The 14724-nt window shown below is 31.9% G+C and overlaps 3 protein-coding genes across 6 annotated transcripts; all 3 read right to left on the reverse strand.

The window, feature by feature from the left end:
- Positions 1–2348: 2348 nt before the first annotated feature.
- Positions 2349–3373, reverse strand: LOC104645737 (uncharacterized). The gene is made up of 2 exons (XM_010318064.4): positions 2701–3373; positions 2349–2615 (listed from the first exon to the last, which is right to left on the reverse strand). The coding sequence occupies exons 1-2, from the start codon at positions 2869–2871 to the stop codon at positions 2469–2471; spliced, it is 318 nt and encodes a 105-aa protein (XP_010316366.1). The 5' UTR covers positions 2872–3373; the 3' UTR covers positions 2349–2468.
- A 2153-nt stretch (positions 3374–5526) lies between these two features.
- LOC101259499 (large ribosomal subunit protein uL6m) lies at positions 5527–8628 on the reverse strand. The gene is made up of 2 exons (XM_004232359.5): positions 8449–8628; positions 5527–6113 (listed from the first exon to the last, which is right to left on the reverse strand). Exon 2 carries the CDS (start codon positions 6090–6092, stop codon positions 5784–5786), a length of 309 nt encoding a protein of 102 aa, XP_004232407.1. The 5' UTR covers positions 6093–6113; positions 8449–8628; the 3' UTR covers positions 5527–5783.
- Positions 8629–9781: 1153 nt separating this feature from the next.
- On the reverse strand, positions 9782–14249 carry LOC101259208 (uncharacterized). Of its 4 annotated transcripts, none has more exons than XM_004232358.4 (9): positions 14105–14249; positions 13898–13969; positions 13530–13604; positions 12674–12757; positions 12059–12128; positions 11863–11954; positions 10372–10413; positions 10219–10299; positions 9782–10120 (listed from the first exon to the last, which is right to left on the reverse strand). In XM_004232358.4, exons 1-9 carry the CDS (start codon positions 14129–14131, stop codon positions 10049–10051), a joined length of 615 nt encoding a protein of 204 aa, XP_004232406.1. In that variant the 5' UTR covers positions 14132–14249; the 3' UTR covers positions 9782–10048. The 4 variants fall into 4 exon arrangements, 2 of the variants coding, with proteins under 2 accessions (XP_004232406.1, XP_010316365.1); XR_011214911.1 differs by adding an exon at positions 11669–11748 and having other exon boundaries at positions 9825–10120; positions 11863–12169; XR_011214912.1 differs by having other exon boundaries at positions 11863–12169.
- Between the last annotated feature and the right edge of the window lie 475 nt (positions 14250–14724).

Here is a 14724-nt window from a genome sequence, read left to right on the forward strand (position 1 = left end):
ATTCCTAATACGTGAGAGAAAATTATATTCAAAGAAACTGATAGTAGAGTGATGAAGAAAGAAAGTTTGTCAATCGTCTTTAAATCCATAGTAAATAAAAATCGAAAGGACCTAAATTAATTTTATTGAATCAATTGAATATTATTTTTGATAATTTTAATGGGTTCACATTTTAATTTGAATAATAATATTTGTTCGAATATGATCGAGATGAACATCGATCCGTTAATTTTTTTTGTTCTCTCTTTCTTTTTTTTCCTTCAAATTCATTTTGTTGATTGAATTTTTATTGTTTTTAATAAATATTTAAATGAGATAGAATATAAAAAGAAAAAAAATGGTGTGCGGACTTCTTGGTGAAGAAGACGACTTGAAAAAGGAGCGGGGTGGGATAGTTTTTTTTTTTTTAAAAAAAGATAAAATAATATTTAAGGTTTTTTCACACGCTCAACTGAAGTGAAAATACTTCTTTTGCTACATCAATATTTTGTGTTTAATAGGTATATTTTTTGAACTTTTTAGGTGTTTAATAGGTAATAGTCATAGTTGAGATGTCTATGTGAAATATGGAAACAACTTTAAGGAGCTGCAAATGACTTAACCTATTTTTTTAATATACAAATAACTTAAGTTTATATAGTAGAATCTACCATGTCTCGAGAAATTAAATTGTTTAGCCATTTTCCAACTGTTTCTACTTTTACTTCATATTATCCTATTAAAAGAACCTTAACCTCGACAATTCAAAATAAAATTCACAAGAAAAAAAATATAAGTCATAATTTTATTTAGCAAACGATAAAATGAATTAGTACTAATAATCTGAATATGCTAAACTTTATTATAAAAAGAAAAACATTATTACCCATTTAATTCAAAAATTGTACTCCAAATGACTTTATTAAAGGGAATTTGTTTAATTTTTGAGAACTTGAAATTTATAAAATTACAGGTTTGTAACTTTTTTTAGTTGTTCTTTTAAATAGATTGATTATATTGTTCTATTTATTTTGTTTTTTGTAGAGAAATTTGAGTAAAAAGTGCAAATCTCTTATTTTTCTTTTGAATGAAAAATAAGTTTAACAAAATTCGGGTTGATTATGAGTTGTTAACGGTCAAAGAAGGGAACACAACATATTCAAGTCATAGCAACAATTATATGCTTCATTTTATTATCCATTGAATAAAATTGGGATTTATATATTCTTTTTTTGGTGATTTTATTTTGAATCGTTGAGGTTATTGTTCTTTTTATAAGAGTATTTTGAAGAAAAAATAGCAGAAATAAATAAACAACTTTAAAAAATGGGTTGAAGATTTAATTTCACTAAGAGTTTCGTCAATATAAATTTAAGCTATTTGTATAAAAAGAAACATGGACAAAGACCAAATGTGATAAACTTAAAGGACTAAATTCGTAAGTGTATATTAAGAGACCAAAGATAATAAGGTTTTTTGAATATTTAAAAGACTAAAATAGTTGAGGGATCAAAACTTATAAATTTCTAAATAGTTAAAGGACAAAATCCAACAAAAATATAGTTAAGAGACCATATTAGACCTACTTTTATAGTTAAGAGACTATTTATGACATTATCTCGTATTAACAATATAGAAATTATTTACAATTTAGGCATTTATGAATTAAGGATTAATTTTTATGATAAATATTAAGTTTAAAATTTAATAAATACTATAATCAATCGGTTATGCCTAGTGCGATAATTAAAATATTTTTATCAATCAACAATTTAGACTTGAGATTAAATTTAGACCCTTTTAAGTATGTGAAGACAATAACTAGACTTGGGATTAAATTTAGACCCTTTGAACATGCGGAGACGATCAACGAGTAAGCATGTGAGGACAATCAATGAGACCATCCTATTAATGACTAATCAAACAAAACATTATTCATCGAAAATTTTGTTGTGATTACCATCAATGTAAATATTAAATGATGTTTCTTCTTTTTACATAAAAAAAAAATTATTCCGAGCTTCAAAACTTAATAGTCTCTTCAACTATTATCAACCGGAAGCCACTCTCCGGGGAAAAATAACCAGTGGTGCATAAGTTTACTGACTACTTATTACTATTAGTTTTCCATTTGTTTTTCTTTTCTTCTATTTATGCTATTGAATTACTGAGAAACTTTGATTGGGTAATGAAATAAGTGTTTGGTGGTTGTTTTTTTGTGTTTGACAAAACCACATATATCCAAATTGCTGGATAGTATTTAATTTGTGATTTACATACGTATACCATACTTATAAATTATAGTTTGTAAATTTCATATAACGTTATGATAAAACAAAGTGTAAATTCTTGGTAAAAAAATAATTACGTTTCAAAACAGGCAGAGAATATGAACCTCTTTAATTATACTAAAATTGCAAAATTTTGATCAGGTAACTCAAGGAATGCCATTAAAGGAAAAAAACAAAAAACAAAAGAGAACTGAAATATTAATAAAATTGATCAAAAGCTACATATGCGTGAGTCATGTCCGATCGAATCGCTAATGATTCTCCTCTGCGGGCAGCCATTGAATGGTCGCAGAACTTTCCCAGCCTTTTAAGCTTATGAACTTGCTTTCGAAAATTTTCAACCTTCTGTTACAAACCAACAACACCAATTTCAAACGAACGAAAAAACAAAATAGTAGCTGCTGTTTTTGAAGCCAAAATGTAGATGTACCTCGTCAATCGTATTTTTGAAGCAAACCTTGTGATCAGCCATAGGGGTATTCACAAAATCCTTCAAATTGCTCATAAAGCCACCATCAATGGACTTCTTCCATCCACAAGAAGTTACAGCAGCATTAGCAGATACATCTTGCCCTTTTCCTGCTTCCAATTCCAATTCCATTGCTTCGATTCTTAAATACCTATTGCAAAATACAATAATAATGTAACTAAAAAAAAAGCTAATAATACCGGTGAAATTTATCGTTAATGATCACTTGTATTTATAGATAACTAAAATATTGGACAGGAAATTAAAATTCGACTTGTTTAGCAAGAAAAGATGGCGGGATTAGCTTGAGAAGGAAGTTAGGCTATTTCTGTTCGACATTAACGAAAAGAGAAAGGATTTTTTTTTTTTACCGTTTTCCCCAAGTAATGTGATTTTATTTTGGAAAAATGACACAAATTCCACATTTAAACTCTCTTATTATCATTATCCCCTATTATTTTTTTTATAGATTCTCAAAATCTCTTATTTCACACATCAGGTTAATGTATCAACGTATCAAATTAATGTATCTCGAACATCATATTAATGTATCTCGCGTATCAGACGAATGTATCATATATAAAATGTACCTCAAATTGGTGTGTTATGTATAGAATGTGATGCATCTTACTTAACGATTAGTGTATCTCGCGCATCATATTATGTTTATTGTATCAGTTTGAGAAATTTCTATAATTAAAAATTATAAAAAACAATTGATAATTTACCTTAAAAGTACGTGATTTATGTCTTTTTTCTTTCTTTATTTTTTATAAGTTTAAGTTCCAGTATTAGAAGTACACAATATATAGGTCTTTGAGTTTTTAAAATTGACGCATCTTTCAGATATAAAGGGTTTGAATACATTATTTTGATAATTGGGGACGGCAACTGCTAGTCCGGAAATCACAGGGGTCAAAATCAAAGTTATGCTAAAAACACAATGAATACACGTAATACAATGATCTTAGATGAATTTGTTTAATTAAAGGTTAATATGTCGTTTTTTTCAATAAGTAAAAAAAAGAGTCAATTCGCTATTAGAAAGAATATCATAGGGAAAAGGAACTTAATTTCTTGTTTTCTTTAGGAAATTATTATAGGCAAAACATATTAAAAATTTAACTTACAATAATTGTAGTTTTACATCCAAAGTAATTCGGAAATTGGAAATCAAAATCGAAAAGGAAAAAGAAATGTTGATGACTATATATATAAAGCAGAAATAAATTCCTAACCCAACACAAAAACAATTTTAAAGAATCAACCCTAGCCTTTTGTCTCTATAAATACGAAAGGTGAAGCTCAACTTTTCATAATTAATTTTAAAGCTTGCATTAGTTTAATTAATTAATTTCATCAAATCATGGAGCCATCCACTTATAGCGAAATTCACGTGTCTCCTGAAATTGTTTATGCTATAGGAGATAGTCCAGTTGACGATTTTAACTTGTCAATTAATGTAATTGTCAAATATGCTTACAATAATGGTGAGAACACTTTGGAAGAGTTCAATTGTGAGAATACATGTTCTTGCAAGTACAAATCATTATCATGGGATAAAATTGATGAAATGCTTTTGGGAACTAATTTTCCTTATCAATTAGAAAGGGTTAAGTGGATTAATCGTACTGAGAATATATTAGTAGCTAACAAGGATGATTTAATCAAACAAATTTTGGAATACACTCATCACAACATTGTTACATATCCTCCACAAGAATATTTGGATGAAATTATTGTAAACCTGATATTTGTCAAGCAAATATCTGTAAATCTGCGAGAATTTGAACTTATAAAAGCAAGGATTGTTGCAGCAGATAGAGAATATTTTGCGGATTTACTTTGGAAATCAGTACATGACAAGATCATGAGAGTGGAACAACGAGGATCATCGTCTTTATACGAAGAATATAAATGTATAGAATATTTCATAGAAAATATTGTGAATGGCATATCTGTGCGGAGCATGTGTTATGATGAGAATTACGAAAGGGAATTGAAAGAGTCTTTTATTGAGCAAGCTAGGAAGGAGTTTAGGTCATTACCTGTCGTAAGATCGAAGATTCAATTTTTAAAGAAAGTAAGTTTGTCAAAAAACCATGATGATGCACTGACTGCAGAGATATCATGTTCCATATGCATGGAGAATTATTTACCTGATTCAGAAGCATACAACATGCCTTGCAACCACAATTTTCATTTTAACTGCATTGAGACATGGATTCTTAAAGATCCAAGTTGCCCTATGTGTCGTTACGAGTTGCCAGCGATGGAGACTTCAGAGACAAAGCTAGAAGTTTGAGTTTATGACTTATGAATTTATAATGGACAACTCATAAAACACATGCTTCGCAGAGATATACCAAAAATTAAGTTTTGTCAAAAATATATCATTGTTTGTAGCAAAAATATTCTATTATTGAAGTTATTAATAGGGTCTTGGCAGTAGGCACTAGGCACCCAACAATTTCTATTTTCGTGTAGACAAAAACATCGTATATTGCTACAAAATACTTATATTCCTAATGGATGATTGAAAATTATACCAATTTGCATGCAGGGATGGCTTCTGATAACATTAACAAACTATTACTTTATAAAAACATGGAGAAAAATAGTATTCTACTTTCGTGCACCACAGATTTACTCATACGTATATTGCTTCATATTCCGAGCGTTCTCTGACTACATTAACACACTTTTTTTACGTTATAAAAACACTGATGAAATTTAACAAAAAATATTTATAGAAGCATAGTACAATCTGGATATAAAGACCACAAATTCATCAACACCGTCCATCACTTATTTGTAGCATTTGAAAGGATGAAAAAAGTTGATACAAAAACTGTCATTGAGATGTTTAGCAACTTCCGTGACCAAGGTAAAAGATCTTCAACTCCTCTAACTTTTAAAAATACCAAAGCAGTCAGAAAACAAAATTACATTAGGAAATTACAAATAGGAAAGATAATTAAAGGAAAATTGTCTAGCATCATAAAAAGTACCAAGCCCAAGAAAGAACCATGATTAATGGGTTCTCATTTTGATTTCTTTCCCTGCTTCTTTTTTATCACTTCATCAATGTACATAATACCTTTGCCCTTGTAAACTTCAGGAGGTTTACAGCTCCTTACAGAGGCAGCAAATTGGTGTACCCTATACTTGTCAATCCCAGTGCAGCAAACCACATTGGGTTTGAAACAGAAGACACGAACTGCAGGAGGCACGGTCAGTTCAACCTCATGGCTGTAACCCAGCTTAAGGTACAAGAGACGACCTTCTGATTCTGCCCTAGCCTTGAAACCAACTCCAACAATCTTGAGAAAGCGGAAGAATTTAGCTTCCATTGGATGACTTTTATCAATCAGCTGAAATAGGAGATGACATGACAAAAGCTACATTACTAGGCCAAACAAGAAAAAGACCTTGACAATAATACAACCGTAACATGCCAAATAAGAAAAACACCTAGACAATAATATAACAGCAGCAAATTTCAGTTTCAAAAAAAAAAAATCAGTTTCAAAAGATAATACAACAGCAACATTCTTTTTCCACTATCGGAGACAAACCTGCCAAGTATTAATTCTAAAGTTAGGACATCTAATATAATGGTTTGTGACTAATACTCGGGAAAAACAACCACAACAGTAGAGAAGGAAATGCAATGCCACTTTGTGACTGAAAATCTGACTAGTCTCTTGGCTACACAAAGGAAAACTGCTCAAGGAAGGGAAGAAAACTAAATTGATTTTACTTCTTTTTTTTCTTTTTGATAATCATGGTGTCCAGACCAACTTGTGTACATCTCGACTGATTCCACGGGATACATATTACCTTCTACCAGCAACATGTACTAGTAACTATGTCACGAAGGCTAAACATATGGGAATAAATCACATAGGTTTTTTGTCTCTGCTGGGCTAGTATTTGAACCTAAGACCTTGTGGTGCTCAACCCACTTCATTGACAACTAGGCTGTCCCTTGGGTGTGCAAAGTGATTTTCCTTTTTGATCCAAAAATGGGGGAAGATTTTGTTTTCAAGAAATAAATGACAAATACAGATAATTAACTCATAAAATCAATTCAGACAGTTTGTTTTCACTTCTGAATAGTTTGTCTAAGCACTTTTACACTCTTCTTCAGCATAATTTGCTTTCAGTAGCTCCAGGGACTAATTTCAGTTTTCCTTATCCGATGGAGAGATGGCGGAAGAAGAACCACAGGCACTGGCCAACAAGAACAACAACTCACGCAGTGTAATTCACAAGTGGTATCTGGCCTGGGGAGGGGAGAGTGTATGCCATTACACCTACCTTAGGAGGTAGACAGGTTGTTTCTGATAGACCCTAGACTCGAACCGAGCATATTGCATTATTCCTTTCACTGGCAACATATGTTCATTAAGAATTTTTTAAATGTCTTTAGCAAGAAAATCAATTCAAATTTCATTAGTACCAACAGGTGAAGCAGATCTTTCGTTCTACTACTAAATGAAAAGAACTGGACCACTTTTAAAATGACTCTGATATAATCTTTGAAAATTGGCTGATGACTAATTTTAAAATAAGATTAACAATTAAAGCATGTGCATATAATCAACCTATTGTTATGCTTTGTTGTACTCTAGCAGGAGCATGTCCTCCATAGAAACTGTATCCATGTTTGTTTGTTTTCTAACATAAGTAACTGTTAAATTGTATCCATGTTTTTATTCTTCTTTTTTTTTTGAAAATGGTAATGGTGTATTCTTCAGTATTACCATGTTTTTATTCTTTATTACCATGGAATAGCATCATGCTTAATTTCTCACCTATTAGCATGTCAACTTGCTCAATAACTCTCCATCATTCTTTGAGTTTCACAAGCAGGTGGTTGATTTACAATCTATGATCAGTAGATTTTATGTAGTTCACACTTCAGGGGAACTGGGAACAAGCAGGGGTTTCTTCTGATGTGGATATGTAATATAATGAAGGGTAAAGGGGTAAAATTAACTCCTACAATTAGATATATGACCAATTAAAAAACTCAAATGATGAGCAACAACAACCATTCCTAAACCTTCTCAAGATGCAAAGAATAGCTAATTAGGAAAATGAAAACCAAAATCGAAAAAGAAAAAGAACGGTTTAAGAGCTAGTCTAAGAGGAATTGGTTGTTGATCTTCAAGTATTACAGATTATGCCGATTCTAAATCAGCATTTTGTGTTTCGCAAACTTGTTTAAGTCAGCAGAAATAACATTTACCAAACCCCCAGGAGCAGTCATGAGTTCAGCTAACTTGCCAATGAGTGGAGCAGGGACTTATTCGACCACTACGAATAAATTGTTATCCCATACTCTCACTTCAGAAGCGTAATATTCAAATAAATTCATTAAGGGATTTCTTCTAGCGGCATGATGGCATGACAATCGCCTGAGACGTAACTATGATTATCACTCACCAAAACAGTCAGTAACTGTCTACTGAAAACAACAAAATCACACAAAACTAGAAAAGAAGCCTAGTGAAGATTGACTTTTCTGGCGGAAATAACAATCTCATTTCAGAAACATCACATTAAAAATGAATTTCATCGAACACCTCATATGCATGACAATTTTCAGATATTAATTAAAGACAAAACCTAAGCAAATAACGAGCAATTCATTTCGATGAGAAAGAGGAGAAACTAATAAGAATGAGAACAACAGCATACCAGGCTTTCTCTGTATCGCTACCTCAGCAAACCTAAAAACCGCCGGAGATCCGCAGTTCACCGGTCAGTGGAGCTTTCCGAGGGCTCTGTTCGTCAACACAAGAAATTAAAAAAGTTGGGCCTAAGAGAAGGTATGAGACCAAAAGCCCACTTAGAAAATAATAGAGTAATCCTTTCATTGTCTTTGTTTTCCTTTTTAATCCTTTTCAAAACGAATACGTTTTCTTTTAATGATTATTCTTTTCTTCTTTTTTTTAATTTTTTAATTTTTTTTTTAAACATGACACTTTAACAACATAGTATATTTAGACATACTCTTAATTCAAAACTTTAAAATTTAAAATATTATTTATTTTTCAAAATTTTATATCAAATTAAATAAGACAAGTAATTAAATGAAGGGAGCAGTATTTGTGGGTACTATATATTGCTACGGAAACCAAAAAAAAATCACAAAAAAGTTTCTCTTGTAAAAACTAAAGCAAAATAAGACGAGAAATATAAAAAAAATGATAGCAATAGAAATAGGGAGACAAGATATGAGAGTTTTTCTTATTCAAGCATTCACCAAACTTTCAAGTGTATACAATATGAACTCTTGTGCCTCTATTTATAGTGTAGCATAGAGACATACAAAAGTTTAATCATAAACATGACATTAACATGAATATAATGGGGGAGGTTATGAAAGTGAAATGTTACAAGAGTAATGATTATGAAATTGGAGATTATGATTGTCTTCATAATGGAGGAGGTTATAACCGTTTCAAAGTATTTTATTTTAGTAATTTAGAGACTTATCTCTGGTTTCAGGCCATGATCTCTCTTGTGATTTATGGTATTCTGTCTACCTTTTTAATTTTTATTTTATTCTACATGATTTAACATATTTGCCCTTCTTAATATCATAGTTAGTCTCTTTCAATTATGGGATATTATTAAAATGACCTGCAGTCCCAATCAATATCAACAATATATTCAGTATAATTCTACAAGTTGGATACGAGTAAAATAAAGTATACACACATTATTGTACCTCGCGAAGATAGGAATATTACCATGGAAAAAAGAAACAAAAAGGAAGTTGAAAAAAGTTCCCCACTTTCTACTGATTAAAATTTTTACCATATATATGTTCGTCTATATAAGAAGAATATTTCATTCTATAAGTGAACTAGTCTTTTTCACTTTGGTGGAGAATATTTTTCTTGGAGGAAATATATTTCGAAATTCAAGATAAACAAACACTGAAAACAATTTCATCAGGAAAACTTTTGCGATACCGAACACTAGCTTACATTCCGTACAAAGAGAAGTATCTCTCATAAAAATGTTTTCTTGTGCAGAATATTTACCTTATTGAATCAATTTCCAAGTTGTAAGAGTATCAAAATCTTTCCTGATCACGATGTTTACATCAAATCAAATAATTTAACAGTGATAATGAAAGAAGAATGTCTTTCAGCCAGTATTTCCTTTCGTGCATGTTTCCAATGTTCACTTCAGAAAGACAAGTTTATAAACTCAAAAATCTAGTAATCAAGTACATTTCAGGAGAGGTGATCGAAAGGATATTTATTCACTTGTGGAATTCCAGCAGCTAGAGGGCTTCTTCGATAAGTTTTTCAGTGAGATTTCTTGGGAGTCCCATAACACTGTCAGCAGTTCCAATCTACAAAGTATTGGGAAGTAACAGTATAAACAACAGGTCAGTAATCGGCAGTTCCAAGCTTCAAAGAGAGGGTGAGAGAGAGAGAGAGGGAGACGAACCAGAGTGTCAACAAAGGGCAGCGTCAATGGATGTTCAAGCATTAAGCCACCAGCAACATTAAGTATTATTCCCTCCTCAATCTATACAAATGTACTAATAGTTAATGTTGCAGGTAAAGAACATCCCCTATTTAAGAACAGAGTCATATTTACCAGGCTGTCAATAATCTCATCAGGTATGTCATGGAAATATACCTGCAATTAGGCAGAAGAACAATTTACTCCATGTTAAACAATCACAGTTGTATAATTGTGTAATACTCCATATTACACCATTGCACTAATAGTTAAGTCAGCAAGAAGGTTTCCGAGAAAATCATGTTGCACCACACCATCAAGAAAGAACAAATTCATAATAGTAACAAAAGGAGGGCTTAGAGAAGATCAGACAAGCTAACTAATAAACTGAGAGCTGTGAGGCAATTGTATTGGTGTTCTGATAAGCAGATAAAAGGGGAAGCATTCTCGACATCCTTACAAACTGGTATGGTCAGTAAAAAGAAGTCTTGGGAAACAAATTCATGGGTGGAGACTGGAGAGAGTAATGTTGATGGGCTGTAATGAACCAGATTCCATCCACATTCACCCTCTTTCTGCCCTTCACATAAAGATGTAAATACACCAGTTTTCATCAGCATTCACTCTTTCCTGCCTTCGTAATACGAAACAAAAGATCTCTGCACTTCCAGTTTGACAGTATTGAGTAGTACAACTGTAACAACAACCATTCTGATCATACTTGACAGGATTAAGATGGTTCAAAGATCATGATGGTGAGGTAATAGCAGATACAATTCTCTATGCCAAAGCCTAGCAGCGATGAAAATTTAGAAACCTAAGCAATTTTCAAAAAATACTCCCTTGTTATGCCTGGAGTTGTAATGCTCACGTGTGCTAAATAGAAATCAGTCTATTCATAGTCTCTCTCCATTATTGACTCAACTTGTGCCTCTGTTTAAATTAGTAGATAAGTCAAGGTTAAGGTCTCTTTCCACTCATAGACTTATGAATAAGCCTACAACAGTCACATCAATTACCGGTAATTTTGAGGCTCCAATATTATACCAGAGACCCAGTAATTCATGTATTCTAATGATCCCAACATTCAAAGACCTATGCCGAATTTCAAGGATGAAATTAATGTCACAATTCACAAATAGAAACCGGAAAGGAATTTTTCTGCAAGAACTCCACTTGTAAACTATGGTTATTCATATTGGCATAAGGAAAGTTGGTAAAATCAGGCAATTGAGCTCTTCCTTGTTGCAGTCTAATTTAGCAAAGAATGTACGTTCTCTTTATTTAAAGTCTCGCACACGGTGAATATAACTATAAAATAATCCTTCTAGTTTCTGAAAAAAAAAATCATTTGTAAGGATGGGGATCAAATAAGCTCAAAGTCACAGGCCGGGATAAGCATATACTTATTCAAATATCTATTATCAGATACCTGACATATCTTCGAAATGTCACATCACCTTAATCCTCACCACCACATCACATACACTTATGCATCAGATGTTTTTAAGCCTATTCACCATTGGAACATATCAACTTAAGTAAAAATGTACTATATAAATGCATAGTTGTATTTCAATAGTCTCCATCATGTAGGAATTACTTCATATGGAGTAAAAGATATACCTCGGACCTTTCCCAAGCTCCTTTTCTTATCCCCTTTGTAAGGTTGGTCACAACAACAGATCCTACAACTGTGGCTTGACCACCAGAATAACCTGCAATTCATAATAACAAGAACAGTAATATTGGTAGAAAAGAAAAAGAATAACCTGCTTAGCTGAGATACTGGAGGAACTGCAGACGGCAAATACAAACATACTTTTGATGAACTGACGCGCTTCTTCCTTGCTTGATGGTTTTTCTCTAACAATTCCTTCGTAAACCGCCACCTCAATACCAATAGATGTAGGTAAGATATAGCCAAAAAGATCTATTCTTCATCCAAGAGAAAAATCATTAGAAGGCTCAAGTATTCTAATTTTGCAATATGCTATTTAACAGTGATATTAAATTAAGATTGTCAAATCATGGAGCAAGTGAGGAGAATCAAATTTCGAATGAATTTAGAGAGCAAAACAAAAGATTAGAAATGAGCTAACGACACAATAAATGTCAATCTAAAATGTCATACAAGATAGGCCAGCTGCTTGCATTATTTGTCTAATAAAAAGAAACTAACAGCAAGCTAATTTCAACACTTTCTCCAAACTTCTCTATGCAACGTTACTAGCTAAAATATTGTACTGCTGTTTTATAATTATAGCTAAATGTGCCTATATCACCAACTAGTTTTGCAATAAATGAAAAACAATCATTTAATGGTTTCTGATAAGCTCTCCATTCAATCAGAGAAATACCTGTGAATATGGGCTTAGTATTAAACTAATCAAGGCTATAGCACTTGAAATATTCTAATGAAGAAAAGTAAACATACTGTATCTGCAGTAATTAACAGAGTGGAATGGGTATTTTCGTCCAACTGATCAGTTGTTTTGAGCCTTGACATAATAGCATCTGCCTAAGAAGAACAGAACCAGTAAGTAAACATAAGATTTGCTCTTTGAGCACTGGAACATGATATAACTGTAATACATATTACTCCCTCCGTCTTGATTTATACGGCACAACTAGAGTGTCATGGAAATGGAAGGAAAGCAAGTGAGTTGATTATAGTGAGACGAACTATCCAGAATCAGCCCATTATCAGCGGAAGAGAAGTACCCATTAATAGATAGTCCCTAACCATCAAATGGAAATTCCATAACATAAATCACTGATGGGCAGAATGATTGGAAGTTAGTCGGAACACAAAAGATGCCAAGGGAATGCCAAAATAATAAATCTCATCCAATCACAAGAATATTGAATTTTGACCTTCTTATTGATATCATGTTCTACACAATTATCAACAGAACTCCTCTAATAACTGCACTAAAATTACTCCTGGCCTTTTTACTTTTATAGGGCGATATGTGTTACTTAGAAGAATAACATACACTACGAAGATCTTTGTTTCATGTTACTTGGACAAAAAAAATTGATTATAGTTTCAAACCTAAATGGTGAACTTCTACCAATTACTTCACCAGTGAAATGAACTCGAAGACAAAAAAAACGTCATCAGGAAACAAGTGGATTTCTTACTTAGTATGAGGGTGTGGAGTAGGGGCATTAGGTGGTGGGAGGAGACAATTAACTTAAATAATCGTTTTTCTAGAAAAAATATTTTTGAGAACATTTTTATCAACCATATAACCAAACACACCGGTAATAGAGAAGAGGTAGTATACCTTTGCCTCTGCTAGAGCTATCACTAATTCCTCTGCATTATCTTTCCTAATGCTCTTTTCATCAATGTCAGCACCCTACTCCAAAAAAAAATTAAAATATAAGTCGCAATACACTAGAAAACTAAGAGCTCGTTTAATTGGAAATAAGTTATCTCATGAGTTAGCTATTGTGGGATAACTTATCCTAGTATGTATTCACTATGATATAAATAGTGGAATAAGTTTATCCATCACCATTCCTTATCTCATCACTATTTTATTTTTAATCTCTCACGCCAAACGAGCCCGAGCAGGTCCAAAACTTAATCTGGACAGACAGTGCAAGTTTTAGCAAAATACAGAATCTTTTAAAACAAAATTGAACGTACCATTACTGTAAATTCATAACCCATGTCCGCTAATATTTTGCGACGTGCCATTGAGGAAGAACCCAAGATTATCTTTAAACATATAGAACCATTAGTGATTTACATGTACATTCAGTATATTAAAGAAAACATTAACTTCCGTTTTAATCCTTAAAAGAAAGATTTGAGATAAAGGAGAACAGTTCATGAGTGGGTGAAAAAGCAAACCTTGAACGACAAGTTCTTCGGAGCCATTTGTTTGGCGCTCTCTTTCTCACCTCTTCTTCAAAGGGCAACGGTTAGCTTTGGAGATAAGCAACTGAGGATTTTATCAACGCTAAGAAAACGAGTGGTTTTTATACGGCGAATAATTGGCTCCGATGCCAAAAAGCAATTTAATTATTAGTATACTTTTCTTTTTAATTTAATTTAAAATTATTAATTATGATACATGTAATATATTTTTTAATTTAAAATTATAAAATTTGTGTGTTTTATAATTTTTAACTATCTATTAGACTAAACTAAAACAAATAAATTGAATTAACGGAAATAATTCATTTTGAGAAGGTTGGTGTATTGTAATATAGAACCTTGCATTTTTATTTGTTCTTCCATTGTAAATTTTCTGAATAAGATAATGCATACTTGAAGTCACTTTTAACAAGAAATGTTTTATTTTTATTTGTAAAAGTTAGTGTTTTGATTTCTCTAAAATTTTCATCAATTTTTACTCTTGAAAAAAGAAAAAGTAAAAGTGAAGATCAATACTCAAATTATGTATTAAAAAAAGTATCTAAGTATTAAATTCATAATCCAGTAAAACGGAAAAATTGATACGATGTTCC

Source organism: Solanum lycopersicum, chromosome 2 (assembly GCF_036512215.1).
Source record: "Solanum lycopersicum chromosome 2, SLM_r2.1".
Lineage (NCBI taxonomy): Eukaryota > Viridiplantae > Streptophyta > Magnoliopsida > Solanales > Solanaceae > Solanum > Solanum lycopersicum.

What these genes read in the sequence shown, in the direction of transcription:
- LOC104645737 (XM_010318064.4), bottom strand. Translation starts at nt 2,871, where the DNA reads ATGGAATTGGAATTGGAAGCAGGAAAAGGGCAAGATGTATCTGCTAAT. An exon ending in TCAAAAATACGATTGACGAG is followed by an intron (nt 2,616 to 2,700) that starts GTACATCTACAT and finishes GGTTTGTAACAG; the next exon opens with AAGGTTGAAAATTTTCGAAA.
- LOC101259499 (XM_004232359.5), bottom strand. Translation starts at nt 6,092, where the DNA reads ATGGAAGCTAAATTCTTCCGCTTTCTCAAGATTGTTGGAGTTGGTTTC.
- LOC101259208 (XM_004232358.4), bottom strand. Translation starts at nt 14,131, where the DNA reads ATGGCTCCGAAGAACTTGTCGTTCAAG. An exon ending in TAGCTCTAGCAGAGGCAAAG is followed by an intron (nt 12,758 to 13,529) that starts GTATACTACCTC and finishes TGTTCTTCTTAG; the next exon opens with GCAGATGCTATTATGTCAAG. An exon ending in TGTTAATTACTGCAGATACA is followed by an intron (nt 12,129 to 12,673) that starts GTATGTTTACTT and finishes ATTGGTATTGAG; the next exon opens with GTGGCGGTTTACGAAGGAAT.